Genomic DNA, 25,413 nt, shown 5'->3' with positions numbered 1-25,413 from the left:
TTGGCAATATGCAACATATATTTCTTTCTTTTTTATATAAATATCTCTCATGTATTAAGAGAAAGCTTAAAAATGAATGTTGTACTGAGCATTTTGATCTTCTTGAAATGGATTTTTGACAATAATAAAGTATATTTTCTGAGTAATTAATCCGTAGAGAACCATGCATATCAGTTCTTAAAGGTTAAATGGATGTGTCTGTAACTAATGGCAGGACTGTAAATGAAAAGAGATCTTTAAGAAACTTCAGCTCCACAGAAAATCTGCACGCTGAAGACAAATTCTTTTGTGACGAGTGCTGCATTTAAAAATGCTGAATCGTTTTTTTTCTTAAGTATTGACCTTGCATTTACCACTATTACCTGTATTTATACAGCAGAAGCCTACATGGAATTGTATAAAAGGAGGTCTCCTTCTAATTAGTAGTACTTTAGTGCTACCTTCAAAGTTTCAGTTTCATACTATGCTAACTGTGCAGTTTACAAGAAGCGCAGAAGAAGCTGGAGATCAGAAACCACCACACATCTTAGTTACACAAGAAGCTAATTTACAGAGTAGTCTTCCCACTAGAACTGAAACTCAGAAACACACTGTAAGAGTATGTGGACACTGAGTACTCTCTCTTTAGGGTTGTGGTTCATGTCGGAAGCCGTCTCAACCATGTACAGTTTAGTGACGAGGTTACACTATTTGGTTATAAGTTGATTTATGTTCATATCGTCAAATATATAAATTAGAGTAATAATGGATGCAGTTACATAACATGATAAAAGAGTGGATTACATAAGAATTTACAAGTCTAATAAAGTCCATAACTATGACAATATCTCACATAATAGGCTTGAGAGTGGTTTCAAGCGTTCCACAAAGTTGAGGACATAGGCATCATCAAAGTGTCATCATCTCCCAACAATGCCTCAATATCTATCAGATCATCATCAAAACAAGTTGCTTCTTCTGAATTTGCAAGAGCCTTTTCAACCTAAACCAAAAGATTTAATTTTCATTACACAAAGATTAAGCTCAAAACCACATTTACTATCATTACCTTGCTTTCTTGGATGTCGTTGACCACATTTAGTAATCTGCGGTATTGATCTCTAGCTTCAGGATACTGAACCATTGACTTAACTCTTGCAAGAGCCTTTTCAAGCCTTTCCTCTGTTTGCTTTCTACCTTGCTTGAAGAAATCATCATCTTCTTCTTTCTCTGTTCCATCTTGCATTTTGGTAACAAGTGCGTCTGACTTAAACCCACGCAAACCAGCTCCTTTCCTTCTCCAACGCAGTATCACCTTCTCTAGTATCCCAACAGACCAAATTATCTTCCTGTAGTTTTTCCTAACCTGATAACCTCTTACATGAGCCTGCACGTTGCCAGTTTTGAACCGTTAAGCATTTCATTATCACAACTAAATCGAATCAAGATCATTGGTTTGGTTTAGGGATGGAATTTTTAACCGAACCGAACTCCCCGAACCAAACCAAACCAAAATTTTGGTTAGTTCGATTCAATTCCGCAGATTTGTTTTCTTTTCAAAAAAAGAAAATAATTGTTAACCAAATTTCGAACTGAACTAACCTACTAAACCAAAATTTTTTAACCGAATTAACCGAACTACCCGAAATTATCCGAATTTTAAACCAAAATAATCGAAACCAAAAACTTCGGTTAGTTTCTATAAAAAATTTTAAAACTGAAGTACCCGAATACTATACTGAACTGAACTTTTTTCCAGTTCAAAAGGTTATGTACCTGTATCTTGATGATTCTTTGACGAGTAATCAGATAATCTTTCCTTCCCTTGTAACCACGGAACTTGTTCTGAATCCTGATCGCAGCAGCTTGCACGGAATCATCACTATGCCCTCGTCCTTGTTTGTGTGTTTTTGGAGCAAGCATTGAAAGAGCACGCTCTTCCGACATCCCCAGCTTCCTATCACCAAACTCTTTCATCTGCTTCTTCTGGAAAGACTGAGCCCTGAAAACTTGATGAATCCTGGCCGCTGCTTGGCTAGCGTTGCGCACAGCTGTGAGGGAGTCTGTTAACGCCGAGCTGGACGGGCTAGGAGCTGCCTCAACCGCTCCTCCTAGAGATGTTTCTGCGTTTTTCTCATTTAGACTGAGCAAAGAAACATGTGTTCTCAAGGCGTATTCTGAGAGATAACCAGCGATTCCTTTGTAGCCATTAGCGTAGGCTAGATCAGAAGGTGTGCTTCCTGATGGGAAATCCGGATTCGGATCAGTCAAAGTTCCAGGAGAAGCACCGAGAGCTATGAGAGAACCTATTATCAGCTCCCTGCCAAAGAAAGCTGCCCAGTGAAGTGCAGTCCAGCCATTCACGTCGCGAAAATCAACGCTTACACCAGCGACTATCGTCGGTTCTAACGCCCAGTTGTAACCAAGAGCAGCAGCAAAGTGCAGTACACCTTGTCCACCTTCGTCCAACACGTTCGGACCTTTCCCACCTTCAGCTATCTTTTGCAAAAGCCATGAGTGTAAGCTTTCCTTCAGAGCTTCCTGCAAGAGGTTGTTCTTCATATTCTCTTGAGAGATTTCATTCATCAGCATCTGGTCCAACTGGTCATCGTTCTCGAAAAGCAGTAAGCTAATCTTCTCGCTCACTTGGGACAAATCACTGTCGTTCCCCCCGGGAAGAGAAGAGTTCGTGCAATCAGATTTCGAGCACAGCAGTTTCACAAATCTTGCCTCGAGACTCTCAATAGAGTTGCAAGCGGTGGAAGAATCATCTGTGTCTCTATCAAAGCCTTGAGACTCCAAGACCTTGTACTCGAACTCACGCACTTCGCTGCATGCTAATCTGTTGGAACATGTTACATAAAAGGGAACTCTTCCAGCCTCATGCATAGGGGCAACGCACTCGAGTATACCATTAGCTATAATATCTGCTGGAACTTCTGTTTGCCCAAACATGCAACACCACTCTCCGCTCTCAGCCGTCTTTAAGAACTTTCCACTAACGAGAACCTTCACTTCACAACCCACATACGTCCAGTTTGGAGCAAAGTCAATGATGCTAAAGAGCTGTTCCTTTGATAAGGAAGGACTCATAACATATCCACCATTAGACACATCTTCACTCTCAACTTCTTCCCAGTAGGCTGTGGAACTCGAATGAGTAAAAGACTCGTTTGCATCGGCAGTAACACCAACATCTCCGAGTTCTCCGAGCTCTTTGCTCATCCAGCGATTGAAACTGTCCATTTTTTTCAAGCCTTCTTCGCCCAATGCACCGTCTAACAGATGCTGTTTCATCGTAGATAGATATGGAGCTTTTTCACTTGAAGCTAAATTGCTTAGCGCATTTGGCTCTATATCTACAGCTGATACAACAACAAAAAAGTTGAAGGTTAGCTTTTAAAAACATGTAAATTTTGACCTTTTACTGAAACAAGCGGAGTGAGAAGTATAAACCTTGTCCTTGTAACCACATTGAACGATCAGATGTAAGCCCTGAATTTAACTCCTGATTCTGTGAACGGTTGAAAATATAATATCATTCACATGTTCAATGAATACATAGACTATCAATCAAAAACAAGGAGTTCAGATAAGTACTGTGTGTACCTGGCTTTTGACAATGGACTCCTGTAGACTGGCAAAATCTTGCATAGTAAAAGAGTAGCTTTGGAGCATTTGATCAAGCCCTTCATGCTCACTGTGAGGCTGCATAGGTAAACCTTCACCTCCAGAACCACAGTTTCCCAGTATCTCTTCCCAGGTTTGGGAATCAATGGATTTTTTGTTTTTTATGCTATTTGTTACAACAGGACCGTTGGTAGTTCTGCTTTTTTCTACCATAGCGGACGAAGGGATTGTGTGAATCTCTTTCTGATAGCTATCCCTCGCTTCTTACCAAAAATAAATAAAAATCAAATACCATACGACGTTTTGTAAGTATCAAATCAGGTCACCGAGAGCTTACGTGTCAAAGACATCTGATAGTAAGGATCAAAACTAGTAGATGGAGGCTGGTGAAGTGCTTGATGTGAGTAAAGTATGGGGCTCCCCTGCTGATTGTATGCTGTAGAATGAAAGTACGAGTTATGCTATGCATAAGATAAGGTAGTACTAAAGTATGAAAGAAGAAGCACCTGATTGTGCATCTTCAAGTTCTGGGGTGTGAACACCATTGACACTTGCTGAGTCAGTAGCTTGTGACTGATTGTTGCTGTGATCATATTGATTAATGCTGCCAGAAGCATAACCATTACGTTCACTGGTGTAGACTTCCCCAGTTTCTTGAGAAGATCGAGTAGAATCTTCAGTCCTTTGCATCCGATTATAAGAAGTAGAAACTCTACTACCCTGATTCATTTACAAATCATACACTCAAAGAGTCAGCTTCCGCAATAAGAAAATAACAGGGCAGAGAAATGAATTAACAACAGGAAGAAGTCAAACCTTAACTTCGAGATAATGGACAAAAACGATGTGGGAAAGCTCTCTGCATAGGCAACCAACAAAAAACAACAACAAGAGACTTAGCAAAGGAGATTATTATATGTATTGAATTCATTTGAAGTTATAGTGCTTGAAGGTCAATGTTCTCATCAACTTCAAACTTCAAAGACATAGTAAGAGGGAATCTAACATAATAACGCAAGCAAATGTTGTTTAAGTTATAATAAGCTTACTCTTGAAGCATCCAATAACTGCGTCTTTGGAAATTTTCATTGTCTTGTCCATGCGCATAGTAACAATGTAGAACATCAACGCTTCCAGCCTACAGGGGATAATCATGAGCAAGAGAAAACACTACCAGCATCTTGATGACATCAACATATCTTATGATCTTATGTTATGTTATCATCTTACTACCTTCAACCTCTCATGAGCTTCTTTAACTGTCTTTCCATCTCTTTTCTTCCTCCAGTTGTGACCGTCTTTCCTGAAGTATCTGAGCACCTTTCGATCAAATAGAAAAACAGATCCACCTGAAATAAGACAGTGATTCAGTACAAACATCATTCTTAAAACTTAAAAATGGGGGTAGACGACAAGAAGGGATGATGAATCTTACTGGCCGGTGTGGTAGGTGGCTCGGTAGAAATTTGAAACTTTTGGTAATTCTGTAAGATTTCGCAGATTTCAGGAGGACGAAGCCATCGATTCCGTGCTTCTGAAAGTATTTGGCCAACATCTGGGGAGGAAACAAAAAAAAAACTCTGAGATCACTCTATCTATAAAGCTTTTACGGCAATCTATAGTACATTTGGTTGGTAGCTTCAAATCTAGTGTAGCTAAAAAAAAAGTCAACTTCCTGTTACAAAGCAGTTAACTAAAGTAAACCCAACTCAATATAACTGAACCCTTTCTTTCTTTTGTTCTCAACCAAAGATTACATGTCCAAATAGTGAATCTTTTCAGCTTATACAAACCATAAACAATAACTAAACCAAGAATTAGATTAGATTTGTTTTCAACTTAAACAAGTATTACAAGCAGACCAAGTAAGTGAAAAAAAAAAAGAAACTTTACAAAATGAATATTCAGATAAAAATATGCTTTCAAGAAGAAACTTATGACTCAGACCAATCAATACTCATCATGGATTAAAATAAACCCTTTTTGAATATATATAAAAAAAAAGATAGAAATCTACAAGTTTCACATAAGTTCTACACAAATAGATCGAAACATATTAAAGATTTTTAACTAAATATATATTTGACCCATAAAAAAAAATACACAAAAAGAAATATTATGAGATCACCTAGTTCGTTATTAAGGCCAAAACGTCTTGCTTCCGCCATGGATTCCTTTTTGCGATCTCAGAGTCTCAAAGCAGACATCAACAAAAAAAAAAACTAGGAACAGTTGAAAGCTTTCTTCTTCTTCTTCTCAGAGAAACAGAGTAATCAAAAGAGGTGGAAACGAGAATCGAAAGGATCAAAGTGAAGATGAGAAATCGACCAAGGAAGCATCTGAGTACTGAGAGAGAGAGAGAGAGAGAGAGAGAGAGAGCTGGCCGCCGAAATTGAATTTCTAGTCAATTTCCTCTGACGCAACTTCCGCGACTCTGCCTTTTTTTTATTCATTAATAATTAATCTTTCTGTACTAAATTATAAAATGGGTTATTTGTTCACGTGTTCACACTACATCCTGCTTTATAATTCCTTGTAATAAAGCTGCTAATCCACTTTATAATAAAATGAAATCTTAATTCGGTGAACTATCTTCATGGACTCTGATTACTGCGATTTCTCTTAAACATCTTAAAATTAGTAATTACCCAAAAAAGTTTTTTAGAAAAATCTATACTAATCTGAGGTAACGGCAACTTCTACATTTTCAATCCAGTTTGGCATATGCCCTTTGACGTATTTTTAAGCCCATTAAAAATCTCCAGGCATGGAATGTTAGTTGGCCTATAAACATAAGTAACTTGAGCCCGTAAGAGCACACACATCAAAATAGTCATTTCTTACCCAAAATATTACTTAAAAAAAAAAGAAGAGATTGTAGAAAAATGGAGAAGAGTCTTTGAACATATTTTGAGAAACCCTTTTAGATGATAACTGTTGTAGTTTTACCATGGTTTTTGTTTTTGAAAATCTATTGTATTTGTTAATATTAGGGCTTCTTTTTGAAATTTATAACTTAATTATTTATAACTATGATGTTAGCAACATCCATGTTTACTTATGTTTCTAGTTAATCAGAGAAAACTACTCTCATAAATAAATATCTAGATAGCAACTTTTTGTTAGAGATTAAACTAATTAGTTGTAAATACTTTCCTTTAAAAACGATTTTGTATTAGATATTTCATAATTTTAGGTGTTCTAAATATATTATCTGGTTCGTTTTTATGGTTTAGCAGCAATATAATAATCCTAGATGATTTGATGATTATTTTCGCCTCGAATATAAGAAATTGATCTTACAGTTATTTGGATATATATTTCATTAAAGATTTGGTTTTTATATTTTTATTTCCTCGCATACTAACTGGTAATTTTGGTTAAAATATTTATTGAATCGGTCCTTTTAATTTATGATTATGTAGACAATACGAAATTCTTAAATTTGATTGAGAGGTTGTACCAATCTTTTCAATAACATCCATGAGAGACGAATGATTGACATGGAAGCTTATCAGATTCATCATTTTATAAATATTATTTCATGTGAATTATAATGTTCTCATGTTTTATTAGAAAATGTATGGCCAGTTGAATTACTAAATTTTATATCTTGTGTTATGTATGATAGATGAATGTTTGAGAAGATACAATATTGGTTTATAATTCGGTTTAAGAAATTAAATGAAACAGTATGTCTAAATATCATAAACATAGCATATATTTATGAATAAAGGATTTAAAGCAAATAAAATTATATTTAAATTTTTTGTTGTGTGAAAGTTACAGTGGGTGATATATTGAATAAGTCTTTAAATAATATTTAATATTTCAAATATAAGTTTTTTATTTAATTTTGTGTAATATTCTTATTTATATTTAAGTTTTAAAAATAATATATTGATAGGACACTATTAGGTAAAAAAACATACATTTAATAAATTTTCTACAGTATGATCCAAATAAATTAAAAAAATGACACATGAAAAAAATCATGACTTATATTTTAATAGATAAGATAATAATCAATAAGATGGTGTTATATAAAATGTCACTGGTCCACTTTCAACTTCCTTTCTTTTTAATTTATCTTCTTTCATTTTCTTCTTCTTCATTTTATCGGCTTTCAATTGTTCTTTTCGACATTCTTCGCTACAAAATGGAGATTCACTGTATTTTTATGATACAACAACACAATCATTAATTCAACTGCTGTAAAACAACTAATATTAATAATAAAAACGGAAACACATACTTGTACATGTAGATATCATTCTTCTTTTCATTTATAATTTTCTTGCAAAAGCTACATTCATTTTTGAAATAGCTTAGGTAGTGTGGATCTTTTGGAGAAACCATATGAATGCCTTATAAATGATTTGACTGAAATTAGATGGGGACAAAGATATTTCAATCATGAGACTGTATGTTATATACTGGAAAAAGCTTGTGAACTATATCATTTTCAAACTTATCCAATATTTAATTCTAATATATTTTCTAGATTTGTATCTTAAATAGGTCTATTAGTTTAAGTCATATTAAATATTTCTTTATAATGATTTTTTTGAAAAGATCTTTCTATATGTACTAAATATTTTTATGAAACATAACAAAATTTTATCCAATTAATAATACCATATCTCTATATAGAGTAAGATTTCATTTCCTCATGTTGCTACTTCATCTAAAGGTTATCTAAAAATTTGAAAGCTAAACATAATTTTTCTAAACTTAAAAACAATTTCAAATTCTCATATTTTATTATTTAAACCAAACCTCTTAAAAACATGTAATAACCTACCAAAAATATACAGATTTGACAAAACATACAATCTTCTCAGCACCCGATGGACCATATCATCTATATTTCAGTCTATGCAAATACGACCACAAATGAGCTTCAACTAAATCCATTTGGCCACCCAATAGAGCATACGAGGAGTCCAAATAAGGAGAACCAAACCAGTAACTCGATTTAACAAGAAGATCCATCGTGTTTACTAAATGGGTCAAACCGACATTGTTTATGAATAATCTTCAAATCCTTCAATTTTATTTGATTAAAAATTATTTATGGAAGCAATGAGAGTCTGAATATCATCTATAAGCCATCCTAGACGTCCTAGCATGTGCCAGCATCCTTCAATTTTATTCAAATAAAACATATTGTTTGAGTAGAAAACATTATGAATAACACTTCATTCGGATTCACCATTCGAGTTATCATCACCACATTAATCACCATTTTAATCAAACTCGTCTTCATTTGCTTCATTTGTAGTATCATCAGGAATATTTTTGTATTCACGGTTATTCGGATCAGTAAGAAAGATGGAATCGATTGTTATTCATGTACCTCGACTTCATTGATCCACAAATCTTGTTGAAAAGTGGTTCTTTTCCACTGACTATTCAGCCATGAGATGTAAGTTTAATACCACATAACCTAGTTGTTCTCAAATCTTTAATCTAAGGGTATAAAATGAAGCTAACATGATTAATACGAAAGCCTCAATTTTTTTGTATCTTCGTCCAACATTGACATCAAAAGCTCCAAATTTTTTTATGATGACATGGTCGAACCATTCACATTTGAAAATGACACGTTTCAATTTTAATAACCGGTGAAATTCTACTTCAATAATCTCTTGAAAAATCCCTAAAAATATGTTCCACGTGACATATTATTTTAACTCTTTTTTATTCGTACATCAATCATTAATGAGTCGTAAACTATTTCGTCATCAACTATTCGTTAATTTGCACTTTTACAACAACTCTTCTTCTAAGTTGGTAATTCATCGTAAAATTACATGTATTTTTTTATGTATTTTTTGTCATAACGTCGTCAATTTACTACCAAAATTTGTCGTAAAGTTTTGTCGTTATACGCATGTTTTCTTGTAGTGAGTTTCTTAAGTTTTGCAAGGTTTCACTTCTTAGAGGTGGTGTCGATCAATTAACAAACCAGCAAGTTCAGATCAATCCAAGCTCTAAAAGAAGTATTAACCCCAACCATTTGTTTGAACAGCATTCAATTAACAAACCATCAAGTTCAGATCAAACCAAGCTCTAAGAGAAGCATCATCCCCAACCATTTGGTTGAACAGCATTCTATTTATGATGCTGAATGTTATTTAGTTGGACTTTATCACAATGATGAACAAAGACTCCATGGCCCAATGGATAAGGCGCTGGTCTACGAAACCAGAGATTCTGGGTTCGATCCCCAGTGGAGTCGATTACTCTTTTTTTTTAATAATCATGTCCGAAATATGAACTACAAAAGACGTACGTTTTATATTATAAAATGAGACCATCGCCAAGAGACCACACGAACAACAAACCACTTTGGTCAAAGCATCTTTAGGAAAACCAGACCCTACGTACGAAACCTAAAACTTGAACTCATTTTAGACCAAGGAAAGGCTGCTCTCACCACCCGGAGGCCTCCTCGCGCCACCATAGTAATCTCGATACTCGGACTTGCCGTCTGCAAATATATTGTTTCCCCTCATCTCCCGCGATTTAGCTGAGCTATGCATCTTCTCTGAATAACCAGGAGGGATCTTATCAGATTTGAAGATACCGTTGCTCGTGAGTTGCTGAAACCTGGGGTTGTTGTGTATCTTCCTTGACGACTTCACGACATGTTCTTCACTGTTACAGCTTTGCCCCTGTTAAAAAGAGATGCAATTGTCAATCTATAGCCATCACAAAGTTAAAAAAAAATAACGAACTTAGTACTTACATTGGAGGCTTTAGCAGATTCCTCCATGTTGTTGTTTCCTTTAACTTGCTGTTTCGTTGCAGGAGGAGGAGGAGGAGATGCAAAGATGTCGCGACCAGTGATTGCTTTGGTCTTGGAGTTGGATAACTGCTTCTTTTTGCTCTTGGAGTCAGCCTGTGTTTGGACAGACCTGCCCAACTCCTTAAGCTTTGCAGCCTCGGGTGAAGAGGTTGTTGTTGGTTTCTTAGGAGTCGCAGCAGCGTTGTTGTTCTCTTCGCCGCTGAAGGATATCTGACTATCCTGCAAAAACGAGAGTAACCAAACCATTATGAATGAATAATCCTTACAAAGAATGGGAGAAGAGACCAGAAGAAAAGAAGAAGTTACCTGATCATGATGGTAATGGATCCTTGAAGTGTGAGTTGGATCACCGTTGGTAACGTTACCATTATCAGAGAAGATATCACTACCAGTCATTTCCTTTAGCTTGTGGCCACAACAGTTCTTCCTGTATGATACACTGAAAGGTACACATCATCATACCGGTTATATATTAAACCGGTGGTTTAGCTTCACTTCACTAACCAATGTAATATATTATACTAAACCATGTAACAAACTCAATTCCTAATTACAGTAAAATCAAGGATTTGAAATATTGAAATCAGGAAGAGATTGGGAATGGTTACTTCTTGTTAAGAGATTTGGCTTCCTTGTTGGTGGTTCTACCACCACCGCCAAGGACATCGCCGATGTCATCAGACGGCTGCGAAAAAGAAGATAGAAATTTTGGAACTGAAACTGAATCAGACGACGAAGGATGATGATATTTTGGAGGAGAACGGACCTGGTTGGAGGGATTAGCGGCGGAGGAGTGGTGGATCTGGGGCCAAGAGAGAAGATCGGCGGTGGAATGATGGGGATCGCTTGATCGCTCCATAACCTCTCTTTTGATTTGATTTCGTCTTGTTTTTTTTTGTAACTGTAAATAGTGTGCCTGTGAGAAGGCTTTTTAATCTATTTTTCTGTCAACAGATTTTTTTTTTTTCTAATTTTAGTGGAGGTTTCTTTTCTATTTTACACTAATTTAAATTAAGAATTGACAACCCACGGTTTGGTTTTTTTTCATCAACAAATTCGATTTATTTTGTTTATTTATGATTCTTAAACCGGTTTACTTATGATTTGGTTGATCAGGTACATCACTATTGGTTTGGGACCGTATAACTCTGTATATAAATTTAAATATAAAAATAAGTAATTAGACTTGGAATACAATTTCATAGAAAAATGTATATAAATCATTTATATTTTATTATTTTAATGCGCGGATTAAAAATTTAGTAACAAGAAATATTTAAATTAATGTTAAATGTAGAAAATGCAAACTTTCTTCTTCTTTTTCTTGGGTGAAAATTGCAAACTTTCTTGTTCACTACTCTCGAATTCCTTATAAATAAGCACATATAAGTCTCCAATTCTTTACCAAAGCTCCTCTTTAACAAAAAAGATGGTGACTCTCTATAGTCAAGTTTTTTTTTTTGAAAAAGTAAATGGTTAAACCGGGTCTATTAAAGACATAAATCTAACTTCTAGATGGAAGTACAGCCCACGGATAGACCTTCTCCTGGATATTCAAATGAGCCGAAAGCAATAGCTCATATCCGTGTGGCCAGCGGAGTTCGAACCAGGGTTCGCCGTATTGGGTTTAGCAGAGCCGGCCCTTGGGCCAAGCTAATGAAGCCCATGCTTCCGGCCGACAGTTTTAAGAAGATATTTCGGCCACATTTTTTCAAAATTCTGCTTTAGTCTAGTGGTTTATGACGCAGCCAGACTTAATGTGAGCAACCCGGATTCGAGACTGTATTAGTACATAATTGTTTTTCTCTTTTATTTTGATAAGTGGCCACATTTTATTTTTTTGTTTCCAGCCTTCTTGAACCTAGGACCGGCTCTGGGGTTTAGTCTCTATAGTCAAGTTCCTTCAGTATCTGCAATTTTCTCTCTCTACACCTCTTTTTCTGCAATCACGATGCTCTTTCGTACAATCCTCAACGAGGTTGTTCCCGAGCGAATCCGAGAATACGTCGCTCTGAAAGTTGTGGACTTCTTCTCATCTTACTTTCAGTCGAACTTCACCGTTGTTATCGAGGAACGGTGGGAGTTTGCTGAGAACCAGACTTTCCGTGCGGCTGAAGTTTACTTACCAACGCGTCTCGCCGGACTCTCCACCAGTGAACTCCTTGTTGGTTCGAGTGATCTCAAGAATCCAGCGGCTGAGCCAAAATTTGGAATCCCTGTGAATACAAAAATCATAGATGAGTTGGAAGGGATTCGCTTTGAGTGGACTCTTCACTCTGTTGAGACTAAGAAGTATTGCCGGGAGAAACGGTAGGCTCTGTTTAACTTATACCTTTGATCTCCTTTTTTTTTTTTGAATTAACCATAGTGCTCTCTGCCCTGCGACCATATAGCCCACACACTCTTCATTCTTCTTCTCAAGCGTATGAATCTTCTTCTCTTCTGGGCAGATATCGTTGTCTGGTCTACTGAACTTTGTGGATGGACTTTGGTCTAGCTGCGGAGAAGAAAAGATCATAATCTTCACAACGAATCACAAGGAGAAGCTCGACCCGACTTTGTTGAGGCCGGGAAGAATGGACGTTCACATTCTCATGGACAACTGCACACCCTTTGTGTTCAAGAAGCTTGTGGCTTTGTACCTTAAAATTAATGAACACGTCCTGTTTGATCCCATTGAGAAGCTTGTCCTTGAAGTGAGTGCAACTCCGGCTGAAGTCACGCAGCAACTCATGGCTAGTAAGGACGCTGATATTGCGTTCAAAGGTCTCCTTGAATTCTTGGAAACCAAGAAGATCAAAAAGGAAGAAGATTCCAAAGTGGAGGAAGCAGCGCCTCCCTTAGTAAAATCTTTTCCAACCCCACTTCATTTTCAACTCCAAAATGGAGTAATGGCTAGGATTACTCCATTTATGGAGTAATCTTACCCATTACTCCATTTTGGAGTTAAACTTTTTTATTTATAAAGTGGTCCTTTGAATCTTTAATGTTTTTATTTCTTACTTAAATAATATTTAAAATGATACAATAACATGAAGATTTTTTTACTCTATAAGACACTTTTCGTCTTATGTTTTACACTTTTAGACACTTCCCGCTGGTTAGACACATTATGTCTGTCTAATGTCTTTCATACCCTCAATTTTGATCAGACCAAACTAACCTAACCAGAAATAACTAACCATGATTATATTCTCTCCTCTCTACTCTCTACACTCTCCTCTCTCCTCTCTCCTCTCTCCTCTCACCTTCAAAACGTAGATCTACTTTCCCTTTCACAAATTCCCAACTCTAATTCCATATCTCTTTCCAATTCTGATTTCAAATCTCAAATCTACTTTTACTTTTCCAAATCCCCTAATTCTAATTTCAAACTCTTTTCTTCTTCCTAACTCAACCTTTCTCTCGAAAATTTTGTTTTTCTTTGTTTTTTTTTTTACTTTCTCAATAATAATATCACAAACCTCATAAATTCATATGTCTTTCTCTCGGTAATTTTTAAGAGCTTGTTTCTTTAACCAAACCAACTCTACCTTCCAATCTATCTCTGAGCTCGATCCCTTGCGCTCACTACGACATAGAAACGTCAAGTTAGCACCAGGTTTGTCTTTAATCCTCAATGTTTTCCTTTGATTTTGATTTGTAGAAGATGAGTTGAGGACGAGATCTTTTTGGTTCCATAAGACACGAAGTTTTGGTCTGAAAATTATTTCATAATTGCTTGTTCTGTGTCAGTGAAAAGGAGATGTGGAGGAGCAAGGGGAAGAAGAAGACAAGAAAGTTGCGTTTGAATGTGTGACGACGGCACCTCTCTACTTCAGCGGAGGACGACTGAACCTGTGCGACGACAAACGCAGAGTAGGGCTGAAATTGGAGAAGTTCATGAAGCTGATGATGTCAACGAGTTTGATCTGCTGCTAGTTGGTGATTTGGGTCATGCTAGAGAGTGAGAGCAACAATGGTGAATTTTCAGTTTTTTTTTTAATTTGTGGTCCCTCACGTTTTGGTTATTCACGCTTTCACCCAATATTTTTAAAATGTGCAAAATATTTTCTTGATTTAGATTAGATAAACACATCCACATCCGTACCTCACATTTTGGTTTGACTCATTGTCTCCAGACCTTTGTTTTCTCTTTCAAGTAATGAAAACACTTTTGTCTACAAATTTTTATCTACACATGTCGTCCACATCCACATACCATGTCGACATATTTGTTTTTGTAAATGTTGATATATATACATATATGATATATATAAAATGATTTCAAAAATAGAAAATTATATATAAAAATTATTGTAATAGTATATTCATTTTATAACTCTTAAAAATTTGAAATAAAATCAATTGAAAACATTAGGTGGTATAAGCAATAATAAAATAAAGAACCAATCATTTAAAAAAAAAGATCTCATCCACTAACACGAACATTAAAATACAATTGAAAACATTAGATGTGTCCATGTCCACATTTTTTCTATATACACGGTTATTTTTTGTTGATATGATTTTTTCATATTTAGATTGCAAAAATATACTAAAATGGATCTAAAAATGTAAAGAACAAAAAGATAGAATTTATGATATCAAAAAATTATTTAGTTATATACTTTAATATGTTAAAATAATCACATAAAGAAATAGAAAGGATTGATAAAGTAATATTTAAAAAAGGAAAACATATCATATGATCATATCCATCCACAATAGTTGGATGTACACAATTACAATGTTTCTATCCACAACTCTTTTGTCCACATTTTTCATTTGTATCTTTTGAAATATAACAAGAAAACATATCAAAATGGATATCAAATTATAGAGAATAAAAAAACATAATTTTGTATATCAAACAAATTTTTCAAATATATCCTTAAATTTAAAATGAACAAAACAAACTAAAACTAGGTAAAACAAACAATAATAATTAAAAAAAGAAAGAAACATGTCTTTTCATTTGGTTTGGTTTGAGGAGATATAAAATACGAATAAAAGAAAGTGACCCAACTACTATAGTTAAAATTGGTCCCCACAAACCAAGCTTCTTCTTTATTTTAACCGAACGTAAGGGTAATTATGTACAAACACATGGAGGAGAAAGGAAAGAAAGTGTGCCTCTAGCAGGAAGTGCCTTATCATGACAAAAAAGAGAAAAAAGTGTCTGAATACGTAACTCACTCTAACATGAAAGTAGTATATTCTACGAAGGATTATTTAATAATTTTAAATAAATGCATAAAATAACAGAAAACATAAATAATTAAAATAAAAATAAAAATAACATAAAATAAGTAATTTAATAATCTGGAAAATCCATTCCGGATCCGCTAAGGTCGGTGAAATATTGCCCAAACGGAGAAGTCTGAGAAAGAGCTTGTTGATCTTGTGATTCAACATTTCACTTTGATATTATTTGTATTTGTTGAGCTTGAATATATGCACGAACATTTAGATCTTGTATGGATGAGCGTAAACTCGATGCATCAATTGAACTTGGAAGAGAAGCTCCACCTCCGGGTATCGAAATTGTAGAAGATGAAAATGTCCGATTTCAAAATTTTCTTACTCGATTTAGGAATATCAAAAATAAATAAGCTCATTTTTCATTACGAAATGCATTAGTTGATCATTTGTGGAAAAAATATTCTAATACTCATTGTTGAACCCACATATATGTTGTCTTTTTTTAATGATTTCTTGTACTTTTTAATAATAAATATTTAATTCAAATAATTTATATTTTAATTATTTATCGTAAACATAAAATAGTTGGAGTTAATTAGTAAATTTTTAGAAGTATAAGATTTTATTTGCAATTATTAATAAAATAAAAATGAAAACATTTAAGAAATATTATTTTTGGAGTAGAAAATGGAGTAATACATTGGAGTAAAACCTTACTCTATTTTGGTGTTACACTATTTTGGAGTAAAAAAATGGAGTAATACATTGGAGATGCTCTTAGTATAGAGGGGTCAGTGCAACCGGCCCTATGGCCCATTTCAAATTCTTTTTTTTTTTACTTTTTATTAACGTACATAATATTACGTGAGCAACCAATCTTTGTGCTAATAATGTTATAAAATATGATAATATATAATATTTTAACTAAAACTAAAAAAAATCGTGAATTTGTTTAATTTTTTAAAATAATTTTAATAAGCATTTAAATACAAAAATTGTTTAAGTCTTCATGGCCAATGCGACAAGTTAATGATAACGGGCGTTAACAAGTCTTATCATCTGGGTTGACGGAGTTAAAAATATTCACGTCCGTTAATCTTCCCAAAAGAGAAACTTTATTAGTTCCGGCGATATTATCAGCCGCCGGCGACTGACAAGGGTTGGTGGCCAATTCTTTTAAAACTATAAATAAATAATTTTGCCCTCACCAAACTCCTCCAACAATCTCTCGACTCTACTCACCAACCCCAATGTCTTCTCAGACCTCCGCCGCCATCATTTCCTCCGCATTCACCGCCGCACCGTACCCAGATTCCAAGAAACCAATTGGGTCGATCCGGTTCCAACCACTCCCTCTCTCCCCCTCGTGAGTTTCCTCTCTCTGTTTCAACATTCTAAAGTTTATAACTTTTTGAATTTAGATTTGAACTTTGGTATGCAACGGTTAGGTACTGTAACGTTTCATCTAGAATCAGTGCCATGGCCAAACCAAATGATGCATTATCAGTAGATACTTCACTTAGCCCTCGTGTCAAATCCTTGAAACCCTCCAAGACTATGGTTATTACCGATCTTGCCGCCACTCTTGTTCAGTCCGGTGTTCCCGTTATCAGACTCGCTGCTGGAGAACCTGATTTCGACACACCTCAAATCGTAGCTGAGGTTTTATAACATTTCTCACAAGTGGTTTCATTATGTTCTCTCTCTGGGATTGTGCTGAATCATTTTGTCTCATGTAGGCTGGGATGAATGCGATTCGAGATGGTTTCACTAGGTACACGCTGAATGCAGGTATTACAGAACTTAGGGAAGCGATATGTCACAAGTTGAAAGGTAAAAAGATAAAAAACACTTTTTGCTTTGTGTTTCAGTTATGTCGGAAAATTGAGTTAAAATGTTTGTTTTTTTTCAGAGGAAAATGGATTGTCTTATGCACCGGATCAGATCTTGGTTAGCAATGGAGCTAAGCAAAGTCTCTTACAAGCAGTGCTTGCTGTTTGCTCTCCTGGAGATGAAGTAAACTAATAACTAAACTTCTTTGGATTTGTTTTGTTTTGTTTTATAAACTGTGGAAGTGTTGTTTTTGTAGGTTATAATTCCAGCACCGTATTGGGTGAGTTACACTGAACAGGCGAGATTGGCGGATGCAACACCTGTGATTATTCCTACCAAGATCTCTGATAACTTCTTGTTGAATCCAAAGGATCTTGAGTCTAAGTTGACTGAGAAATCTAGACTGCTTATCCTCTGTTCTCCTTCTAACCCTACTGGATCTGTTTACCCCAAGAGTTTGCTTGAAGAGATTGCACGGATCGTTGCTAAACATCCAAGGCTTATGGTATTTAGCATTAAACACACAGATCAATCTTTTGTGGCTTCTTTGCTAAATCTGTTTCTTTTGTTAGGTGCTATCAGATGAAATATATGAACACATTATATATGCGCCTGCAACACACACAAGCTTTGCTTCTTTGCCTAACATGTATGAAAGAACTTTGACAGTAAACGGTTTCTCAAAGGTAAATTTTTATTATTTAATCTTTGGTTTAGTGTTAACCGATGTAAATCTTTACTGATGATCATATGATATGTGAAGGCTTTCGCTATGACGGGTTGGAGGCTTGGATACCTCGCTGGTCCTAAGCATATAGTGGCAGCTTGCAGTAAATTACAAGGCCAGGTTAGTTCAGGAGCTAGTAGCATTGCTCAGAAGGCAGGTGTTGCTGCACTTGGGTTAGGAAAAGCTGGAGGAGAGACTGTAGCTGAGATGGTGAAAGCATACAGAGAGAGACGAGATTTCTTGGTTAAAAACTTTCGTGAAATGGAAGGTGTTAAGATCTCTGAACCTCAGGTGCTTGCTTCTCTTTGAAGCTATTTACTTACTAGTTTCTTCTTTTGTCTTTCTTGTTCTTGATTGTTGGTGTTATTATTATTTTGCGTGCAGGGAGCCTTTTATCTCTTTATTGACTTCAGTGCTTACTACGGATCAGAAGCTGAAGGTTTTGGTTTGATCAATGACTCATCCTCTCTTGCATTATACTTTCTTGACAAGTTTCAGGTAAACCCTTTTCACATCTACATAGTTCTTTAGTTAAAAGTGTTGATATGTTTTTGTTGTTACGAATAGGTTGCAATGGTTCCTGGCGATGCTTTTGGGGACGATACTTGTATTCGGATTTCATACGCCACATCTCTCGACGTTCTACGAGCTGCGGTTGTGAAGATCAGGAAAGCTCTTGAGCCACTCCGAGCCACTGTCTCCGTGTAACGGTTCGGACACACAAATGTGTTTTTGATCGTTTATATGATGTTGTAAACTATATATCTACCTTGTCTTCAATCCAATAAAAGAACTCTATATAAACAATTCTGATTATTTTTCTTCTTGATGTTTTGAAATCTGAAATTGTAAAGAACCAAAAAAATTATTTGCACTATTCAGCATACACTATTAGAAATCATATATAATACAACCATTTAATCATCACTGAAACAAATTAGGGACAATTGATGTGGATAAACACATAAGACAAGTAAATTGTAAATTTTTTTATCAGCAAGAATCATAAACAAAATGATTTTCTCAGATTTGTTTCAAAAAAAGTGTGGAAAACAGAGACAAAATACCTAAATGTAGAACATAGACCAATGTTTTAAAACTACAAACTGGAATATATCTAAAACTGAAATATATTAAACTATATAATAAATAAACAGTAAACCAATAATGTAATCGTAAAATCAAAACAAAGTGTTTTTTTCTCAAAATGTGTGAAAACAAAAATATGAACTAATAAGCATATATGATAGATCAATAACCTAAAAGGAAATCTTACAAAGAGATTTCTATGATTGATAACAAAAAGGCTATGATGATCAAATTCAAGTATGTGATGTATAAAGATTTTTTTAAGATATTAAAGAGAAGATGAAAGGTTTATTTAAAAACGAGTCATTCTTGGGTTCACTTCCTAGGGTGAACCTATAGGTTCACCAATCAATAGAATTTCATTATTTCAAATTCGATATCTTTTAAAAAAGGAAACAAAATATTCTCAAATTATATTATGTTTTTAAAATAAAAAAGATAATAGTTACAGAAAAAAGAATTAAAAAAAAATATATTTTAATGTTCTCAACAAAACACTAAACCCTAAATCATAAACCCTAAACCCTTGGATAAACCCTAAACCCTTGGGTAAATCCTAAACCCTTGGGTAAATCCTAAACCTTTGGGTAAACCCTAAACCCTTGGATAAATCCTAAACTCTAAATAAAAAACACTAAAACCCTAAACCCTAAACGCTTGAATATTTTAGTGTATAGTGATTTTGATTTAGAGTTTAGGGTTTATCCAAGGGTTTAGGATTAAGGATTTAGGGATTAGAATTTAGGGTTTAGGGTTTAATGTTATGCTGACGACGTAAAATATTTTTTTTTGTAATTATTACTATTTTTTTTTTACTTTTAAATTTTAAAAACATAATATAATTTGACAATATTTTGTTTCCTTTTTTAAAAGATATCGAATATAAAATAAAACAATCCTATTGGTTGGTGAACCTAGAGGTTCACCCTATGGGGTGGACTTAAGAATAAGTCTTTAAAAACAACAAGTTAGAAAAAAGTTAGTTAAAAAAAGTGAACAATAAATCTTACTGTAAAATTTGTCAAAACTTTAGACATGGCTACATAAAAAAGTTATGGGCCCTTATCTTTGTGGGTTCCAGAGCTCTTCAATCAACATGACTCATGGTCAAAAAGTTCATGGTCTGTTCGTATAGTGTTCTTCAGAAACATGTTGTACGTCACATGATTCCTTCTAAGTTTGAGCAACTATGGTTTCGCTTGTGGACGTTACCCGGTTATGTAAATCTTCAGCAAAATCCCTTTCGGTTAAGTTTAGGTTGCTTTTCCTGCAAATAAGTAGAAATGGTAGTGAAGTCTATTATCCCTCTCTAGCAGTCGTAAAAATTGGCCAAAACAGAGGATCAAAGTGTAAGGGAACAATGGTGAAGAACAACCACACATTCTTTTCTGCCAAACCGTAAGGGTTTATGAAACAATGGTGAAGGGAAAAAATCTTCAAAAAGCTGGAATGGACCATGAAGAACCCAAAAACCATTAACAAAGAAAAACACAGCGGCACCTCCCACTCTAAGCATTGCATCACAAACACACACAGAAAGACGATTTACTTTGTTCATGGGTCATTTGCGACGCAGATGTTCCGGCAACGCGTCCATAGTTGCAGGAGATGTATTGATCAACCTACTTTATAAAACAGGCATTAAATGATGTAGAGCATTAAGTAAACAAACTCGGCAAACTAGGAAACAATGTAAGAAACAGTCATGAGAAAAAACATGCAAGTTCTTAAAACTAAAGTTTAAAACACCTGTTCCTCCCAAAGGACTAAATCATATCTTACCAACAACCTACGTCAAATCCCATACAAATAAAATACGACGGTTTTGGTCAATACAAAAATATACAAGCGTATTTTAACAATATATCACAATAGTATCATACAGAGGGGATTAGGCAGTCAACCCAATAAAAACTATACATGCAACAGGTCGAGCCATTTGGAGGCGGACAGCTCAATTTGACTTCTCTACGCATATATACACATTATAACATGCATACATAGTTGTCTACTTAGTCGTATTATACCTAATACCTTCATATTAATTGTGTACATTATAACATGCATACTTAATTGTGTACTTTTTTTTTTAACTGTACTTAATTGTGTACTTGCTTTCTTATTTTATCACTTAATTCGTACTTCCTTGCTTGTTTTTTGTGTTTCCTACTTCCTTGATTCATTGATTAGTTCTATCTTTTTTACTTGCTTTATTGATATGTCTTGCTTGCTTGCTTGTTTTTTTTTTTCCTTTGGTGCATGTTTACTTGCTTTCTTATCTTCTGCTTTTATTCCTTTCTGAGTCTGTTTTCGCTTACTTGGTTCCTTATATTATTTTTTTCCTACACAACTAGCTTACTTTCCTTAGACTTTTATGATAATGTATATGCTTTTCAATATTTTCTTTGATAATTGATAAGTTAAGCGAGTGATAAACGTAAAGTAAATAAATTAGAAATGCAGATTAAGTACCGTTTATGTAACACCTCAACAGTCATCGTCTGTGAGTATCTAGGGACTCCTGACAGCTTATTCTTGAAAAAAAAAACATGTTTTCTTGAATTACAAAAGAAAAAACCTGAGAACACAAAGAGGTACCAAATAGCTCAAAATGTTTCCTCAGGATTATTGGTTGGCCTAATGGCTGGAAACAAACCTTAATTTTAATGCCATTGCATACAAAAAAAGATATTATCAGATACGGCCTTGAAAGCTGGCTCTCCTAATCCATGACAACTTGACACCTCATAGATCTTCTCGGGATCAATTTGATTTCGTTGATGATGTTACAGAAACTCGCACTTAGTGTCAGTTTCTTGAGAGATGAACCATTCTCTAGAAAGTATTTTGCTAATTTCATCTTACTTGATGTTCCCGTGAGTGGTGTACCTTCCTTTTGTATGTTTACAACGTAAGGTGTCTTCAGATGAACAAACTCAAGAGATGATTGGAAACATTGTGGCACTGTTGAAAGATCAACCTGCTCTGTTTCTGGAAGACAATCAAATTCCTGATTCAATATAAACAAGAGTTTAAGTGCTTGTTATCATAAATCTTAGTGAACCCATGAGTGTAAATGAGACGCACCAAGACGGTCGAGTGTACATTTGGGCAGCTCTGAAGGAATGTTGGTAACATTTCCCACGATGTTTCTTGGAAGGAAGCATGCAAGCGAGCCAAGTTAGGGAACTGAGGTAGCTGTTCCATTTTGCAGAAATCATGAATAACCTGAGAAGTGAGGAAAACATGGCTTCACTGAGACATGTGATAAAAAAAATATTTATACACAAACATAATGCTATTGAATCAACCATGTACATACCTCTAGAGTAGCAGCAGAGATGATCATCTCGCTTACTGTAGATAACCCGGTAAGAAATTTACCAAGCATAGATATCTTGGACGAATCATCTGGTTCCAGTGGCTCACAATATTCCACATTAAAGATAACATCAATGTCTACCTTTGCATAGGGACCAATGTTGTGTATTACGAAGCTGTCAGATCGGTGATCACTAAGTGTCATAGACTGGAGTCTTGGAGCATCAATTGCAACAACATGACCTTCACTTTCCCAACGCTCACATTCTATTTTGAATCTCGTTAGCGAATGGGAACGCACACACACAGCTTCAAGAGAATCATTGGGATCACGGGCTATGGTTAACTCCTCGAGAACATGACAACTTGATATCAGAGTTTCCAGAGTCGAATCACCATCGTACTTGACCATCTCTAGATGCATAATCTTGACACATGGCAACGAAACAGATTCAGGATGATCCAAGAATACGCGGTAGAGATGTATGTTCACCAATGTCTCACATGAATAGAGAGATAAAGGCATCTTAACTAACTCGTCCTCATCAACCTCATTATGAAGATTAAGATGACAAACTCTACGCCTTACAACAGCATCGATCCAAGACTTGAAACGAGATGCATCATGGTCATAAACCTGGTAGATCAACTTGAATCTCTTCAAGTGTTGCTCACTGTCGGAACACAGAAACTTATCAATGAAACCCACAAAAACATCATCGTCTGAGAATTTATTGGAATCTAAATCCAGAGCAGGAACATGTGGCCAGAGATTTCTCCAACGTTTTGACAACACACTGGTACAGACAGATTCCTCCGTGGAGAGGTTAGAGAGTATTTTACATAGCAACGAATCAGGTAAGTTGCTTATCCTGTCGGAGATGCTCTGTTTTTCTTTGGCAGAGATTTCATCATCCATGTCTAATGCCTAAACCCTGAATTTTAGAGATCTCAACGTTCAAAGCAAGATTCCAGCAAGAAAAAAAATAACAAACAGAAATGACCTGATAAATTATTTTGAAAGTTCTTTTTTCACGCGAGGGGGATGAAGTAGATTTTTCTCGGTGCGGAAGAAAAAGGAAAAAAAAAGTGAGAATAGCAGAGTCTTCTCGGAGGAGATCGCTTTCTTTTTGACTTCTTATATATTTTCAAGATGCAGACAATTTCTAAACTGCCCACGAGTCATTACGTGTGCTCTTTATTTTTTTTTCTCAAAATAACTATAAGAACAATTTTTAGTGAGCAGATTTTATCTACTCCACAACAATCCCAATGACTGAAAATTAATTGCATCACGAACTAGAGCTTTTTGTTTTGAGATAATTAGGTGAATATACAAATTCTGCCATAAAATTAGTAAAGTGGGCATATGGCTTATATACTAAAGCACAAGTCAATTAACTAATCAAAATTTAACATTTGGCAAAGCAAATATTTTGCAAAAATAAAACAAATAATATTGATTAAAAACTGATTTTGAAACTCCATGCAAAAAAAAAATTGATTTAAAAAAAAAACTAAATCCCTAAATTTTCTCACATTATCACATCCACCTACAAAATAAAGATCAATTTTTCTTTTTTTTTGTAACTGTTTTTCTGTATACCTTTTGTATCTTATTTAGTTTTACTTTATCTTCCATCCTTTCTTCCTTTCTTCTCCTGCTGTTGATCAGTTCTTCCACTAATCAAAAAAATTCCATACAAGTTATTTTTATTCCTAATTCTAAATATTTTCTCTTACGTCAGAAAATGTTTTCTCTTAGAAGTTGATTGTTTCTAGTTTTTGGAATAGTTTTTGGTTTTTGTTTTTCCAAAAACTATTTTTCATCCAATCAAGCTTTTTGAGAAATAGTTTTCCTAAAATCTAAGAAAACTAGTTTTTAGAATAACTGTTAATTTGTAAACAAAAACCACAAACCAGTTTTATCTAGTTTTTTGCTACATATATTTACTATTACAAAATGTAAAACGTACGTAATGCATTTGTTTTGGTGTAAAATGCACGTAAGGCACTCTACCTAAAGCATGCTTGATTATCAATAACAATTCTTGAGCACATCTATATAATACCTAAGGCACAGATAAGGCATATTTCAACTATTTTAATTATAACACAGCATAGTTTTACTAAAATTATGATGATATTTAAATATTTTATCAAATAATAAACTGATGGTCACATTATTTTTATTTAATAGAGTAAATTACATCTATGCTAATCATAACAAAACTTTATTTTACTAAAACTATTATAAAATATATGAATGTTATTTTTATCTAATAATAAATTGATGTAATCAAAATAACTCATATAAATTATCTTAACTTATCAATAAAATTAGTTTTTGTTATTTTTGTTTTTACTATTTCATACATATAAGCTATATTTCCTATATTTTTGTTTTAAAATAATTTTTAATAATTTTGTAGAGTATTATGATAATAGTATCTTCTTTTTTATTTTTCCATAATAAATATTTAATTATTAATAATATTTTTTATTTTATTATTTTTAAAAGCAAAAACCAAAAACTAAAAACCAAAATCTAAAATCACCATTCAAGTTTTTCAAGAAACTAAAATCTACTGCAAAATCAAAAACCAAAAACTAAAAACCAAAAGCTAAAAACCAAAAACCAAAATCCAAAAACCAAAAACTAAAATCTAAAAACCAACAAAACAATCATCACCTTAGTTTAGATTCAGTTTCCTCCTCTTCTCAATTAATAACCATTTTTTCTTAATTATTCATTTCAGGTAATACGTCACATGAATGTGCTTATGTTTCAAAACTTAAATTTTCATAACGAAGGTAACCATATATATAAGCATTT

At 34.4% G+C, this 25,413-nt stretch overlaps 5 protein-coding genes and 1 non-coding gene across 7 annotated transcripts; 3 read left to right on the top strand and 3 right to left on the bottom strand.

The window, feature by feature from the left end:
- Positions 1–717: 717 nt before the first annotated feature.
- LOC106446404 (calmodulin-binding transcription activator 3-like) lies at positions 718–6,058 on the bottom strand. Its single transcript, XM_048777614.1, has 12 exons — positions 5,738–6,058; positions 5,045–5,164; positions 4,843–4,958; positions 4,659–4,747; positions 4,426–4,468; positions 4,116–4,329; positions 3,947–4,045; positions 3,589–3,869; positions 3,436–3,493; positions 1,756–3,344; positions 1,049–1,366; positions 718–982 (listed from the first exon to the last, which is right to left on the bottom strand). Exons 1-12 carry the CDS (start codon positions 5,775–5,777, stop codon positions 854–856), a joined length of 3,096 nt encoding a protein of 1,031 aa, XP_048633571.1. The 5' UTR covers positions 5,778–6,058; the 3' UTR covers positions 718–853.
- Positions 6,059–9,780: 3,722 nt separating this feature from the next.
- Positions 9,781–9,853, top strand: TRNAR-ACG. The gene has a single exon. It is a non-coding gene; the product is annotated as a tRNA-Arg (tRNA).
- A 35-nt stretch (positions 9,854–9,888) lies between these two features.
- Positions 9,889–11,412, bottom strand: LOC106446403. Of its 2 annotated transcripts, XM_048777616.1 has the most exons (5): positions 11,190–11,411; positions 11,032–11,108; positions 10,730–10,862; positions 10,364–10,642; positions 9,889–10,289 (listed from the first exon to the last, which is right to left on the bottom strand). In XM_048777616.1, the coding sequence occupies exons 1-5, from the start codon at positions 11,280–11,282 to the stop codon at positions 10,026–10,028; spliced, it is 846 nt and encodes a 281-aa protein (XP_048633573.1). In that variant the 5' UTR covers positions 11,283–11,411; the 3' UTR covers positions 9,889–10,025. The 2 variants fall into 2 exon arrangements, with proteins under 2 accessions (XP_048633573.1, XP_048633572.1); XM_048777615.1 differs by having other exon boundaries at positions 10,364–10,862; positions 11,190–11,412.
- Positions 11,413–11,938: 526 nt separating this feature from the next.
- On the top strand, positions 11,939–14,586 carry LOC106448473 (AAA-ATPase At1g43910-like). The gene is made up of 4 exons (XM_048778161.1): positions 11,939–12,034; positions 12,213–12,733; positions 12,852–14,024; positions 14,159–14,586. Exons 1-3 carry the CDS (start codon positions 11,939–11,941, stop codon positions 13,342–13,344), a joined length of 1,110 nt encoding a protein of 369 aa, XP_048634118.1. The 3' UTR covers positions 13,345–14,024; positions 14,159–14,586.
- A 2,096-nt stretch (positions 14,587–16,682) lies between these two features.
- LOC106446400 (bifunctional aspartate aminotransferase and glutamate/aspartate-prephenate aminotransferase) lies at positions 16,683–18,983 on the top strand. The gene is made up of 9 exons (XM_013888112.3): positions 16,683–16,973; positions 17,056–17,269; positions 17,347–17,440; positions 17,520–17,623; positions 17,697–17,945; positions 18,013–18,126; positions 18,204–18,458; positions 18,552–18,665; positions 18,735–18,983. Exons 1-9 carry the CDS (start codon positions 16,858–16,860, stop codon positions 18,873–18,875), a joined length of 1,401 nt encoding a protein of 466 aa, XP_013743566.2. The 5' UTR covers positions 16,683–16,857; the 3' UTR covers positions 18,876–18,983.
- A 2,482-nt stretch (positions 18,984–21,465) lies between these two features.
- Positions 21,466–23,795, bottom strand: LOC106446401 (F-box/FBD/LRR-repeat protein At1g16930-like). The gene is made up of 3 exons (XM_013888115.3): positions 22,579–23,795; positions 22,344–22,484; positions 21,466–22,266 (listed from the first exon to the last, which is right to left on the bottom strand). The coding sequence occupies exons 1-3, from the start codon at positions 23,494–23,496 to the stop codon at positions 21,979–21,981; spliced, it is 1,347 nt and encodes a 448-aa protein (XP_013743569.2). The 5' UTR covers positions 23,497–23,795; the 3' UTR covers positions 21,466–21,978.
- Positions 23,796–25,413: the final 1,618 nt, after the last annotated feature.

Source organism: Brassica napus, chromosome A4 (genome assembly GCF_020379485.1).
Source record: "Brassica napus cultivar Da-Ae chromosome A4, Da-Ae, whole genome shotgun sequence".
Classification (NCBI taxonomy): domain Eukaryota; kingdom Viridiplantae; phylum Streptophyta; class Magnoliopsida; order Brassicales; family Brassicaceae; genus Brassica; species Brassica napus.
The sequence above is the reverse complement of the archived record's forward strand: the minus strand, read 5'-3'. Positions and strand labels throughout refer to the sequence as shown.

Bases quoted from the DNA above. Each gene is read 5' to 3' on its own strand.
- LOC106446400 (XM_013888112.3), top strand. From the start codon at position 16,858: ATGTCTTCTCAGACCTCCGCCGCCATCATTTCCTCCGCATTCACCGCC. The intron at 17,946-18,012 runs GTATTTAGCATT...TTCTTTTGTTAG, and splicing joins CTAAACATCCAAGGCTTATG to GTGCTATCAGATGAAATATA. The intron at 18,127-18,203 runs GTAAATTTTTAT...TGATATGTGAAG, and splicing joins CAGTAAACGGTTTCTCAAAG to GCTTTCGCTATGACGGGTTG.
- LOC106446403 (XM_048777615.1), bottom strand. From the start codon at position 11,282: ATGGAGCGATCAAGCGATCCCCATCATTCCACCGCCGATCTTCTCTCT. The intron at 11,109-11,189 runs GTCCGTTCTCCT...TCTTTTTCGCAG, and splicing joins CCGCTAATCCCTCCAACCAG to CCGTCTGATGACATCGGCGA. The intron at 10,863-11,031 runs GTAACCATTCCC...TGTACCTTTCAG, and splicing joins GCCAAATCTCTTAACAAGAA to TGTATCATACAGGAAGAACT.
- LOC106448473 (XM_048778161.1), top strand. From the start codon at position 11,939: ATGGAAGTACAGCCCACGGATAGACCTTCTCCTGGATATTCAAATGAG. The intron at 12,035-12,212 runs GTTCGCCGTATT...AGACTGTATTAG, and splicing joins CCAGCGGAGTTCGAACCAGG to TACATAATTGTTTTTCTCTT. The intron at 12,734-12,851 runs GTAGGCTCTGTT...CTCAAGCGTATG, and splicing joins AAGTATTGCCGGGAGAAACG to AATCTTCTTCTCTTCTGGGC.
- LOC106446404 (XM_048777614.1), bottom strand. From the start codon at position 5,777: ATGGCGGAAGCAAGACGTTTTGGCCTTAATAACGAACTAG. The intron at 4,959-5,044 runs GTAAGATTCATC...GTCTTATTTCAG, and splicing joins GCCACCTACCACACCGGCCA to GTGGATCTGTTTTTCTATTT. The intron at 3,345-3,435 runs GTTTATACTTCT...TTGTTGTATCAG, and splicing joins AATGTGGTTACAAGGACAAG to CTGTAGATATAGAGCCAAAT.
- LOC106446401 (XM_013888115.3), bottom strand. From the start codon at position 23,496: ATGGATGATGAAATCTCTGCCAAAGAAAAACAGAGCATCTCCGACAGG. The intron at 22,485-22,578 runs GTATGTACATGG...CTCACTTCTCAG, and splicing joins TCTCTGCTGCTACTCTAGAG to GTTATTCATGATTTCTGCAA. The intron at 22,267-22,343 runs GTGCGTCTCATT...ATATTGAATCAG, and splicing joins ATGTACACTCGACCGTCTTG to GAATTTGATTGTCTTCCAGA.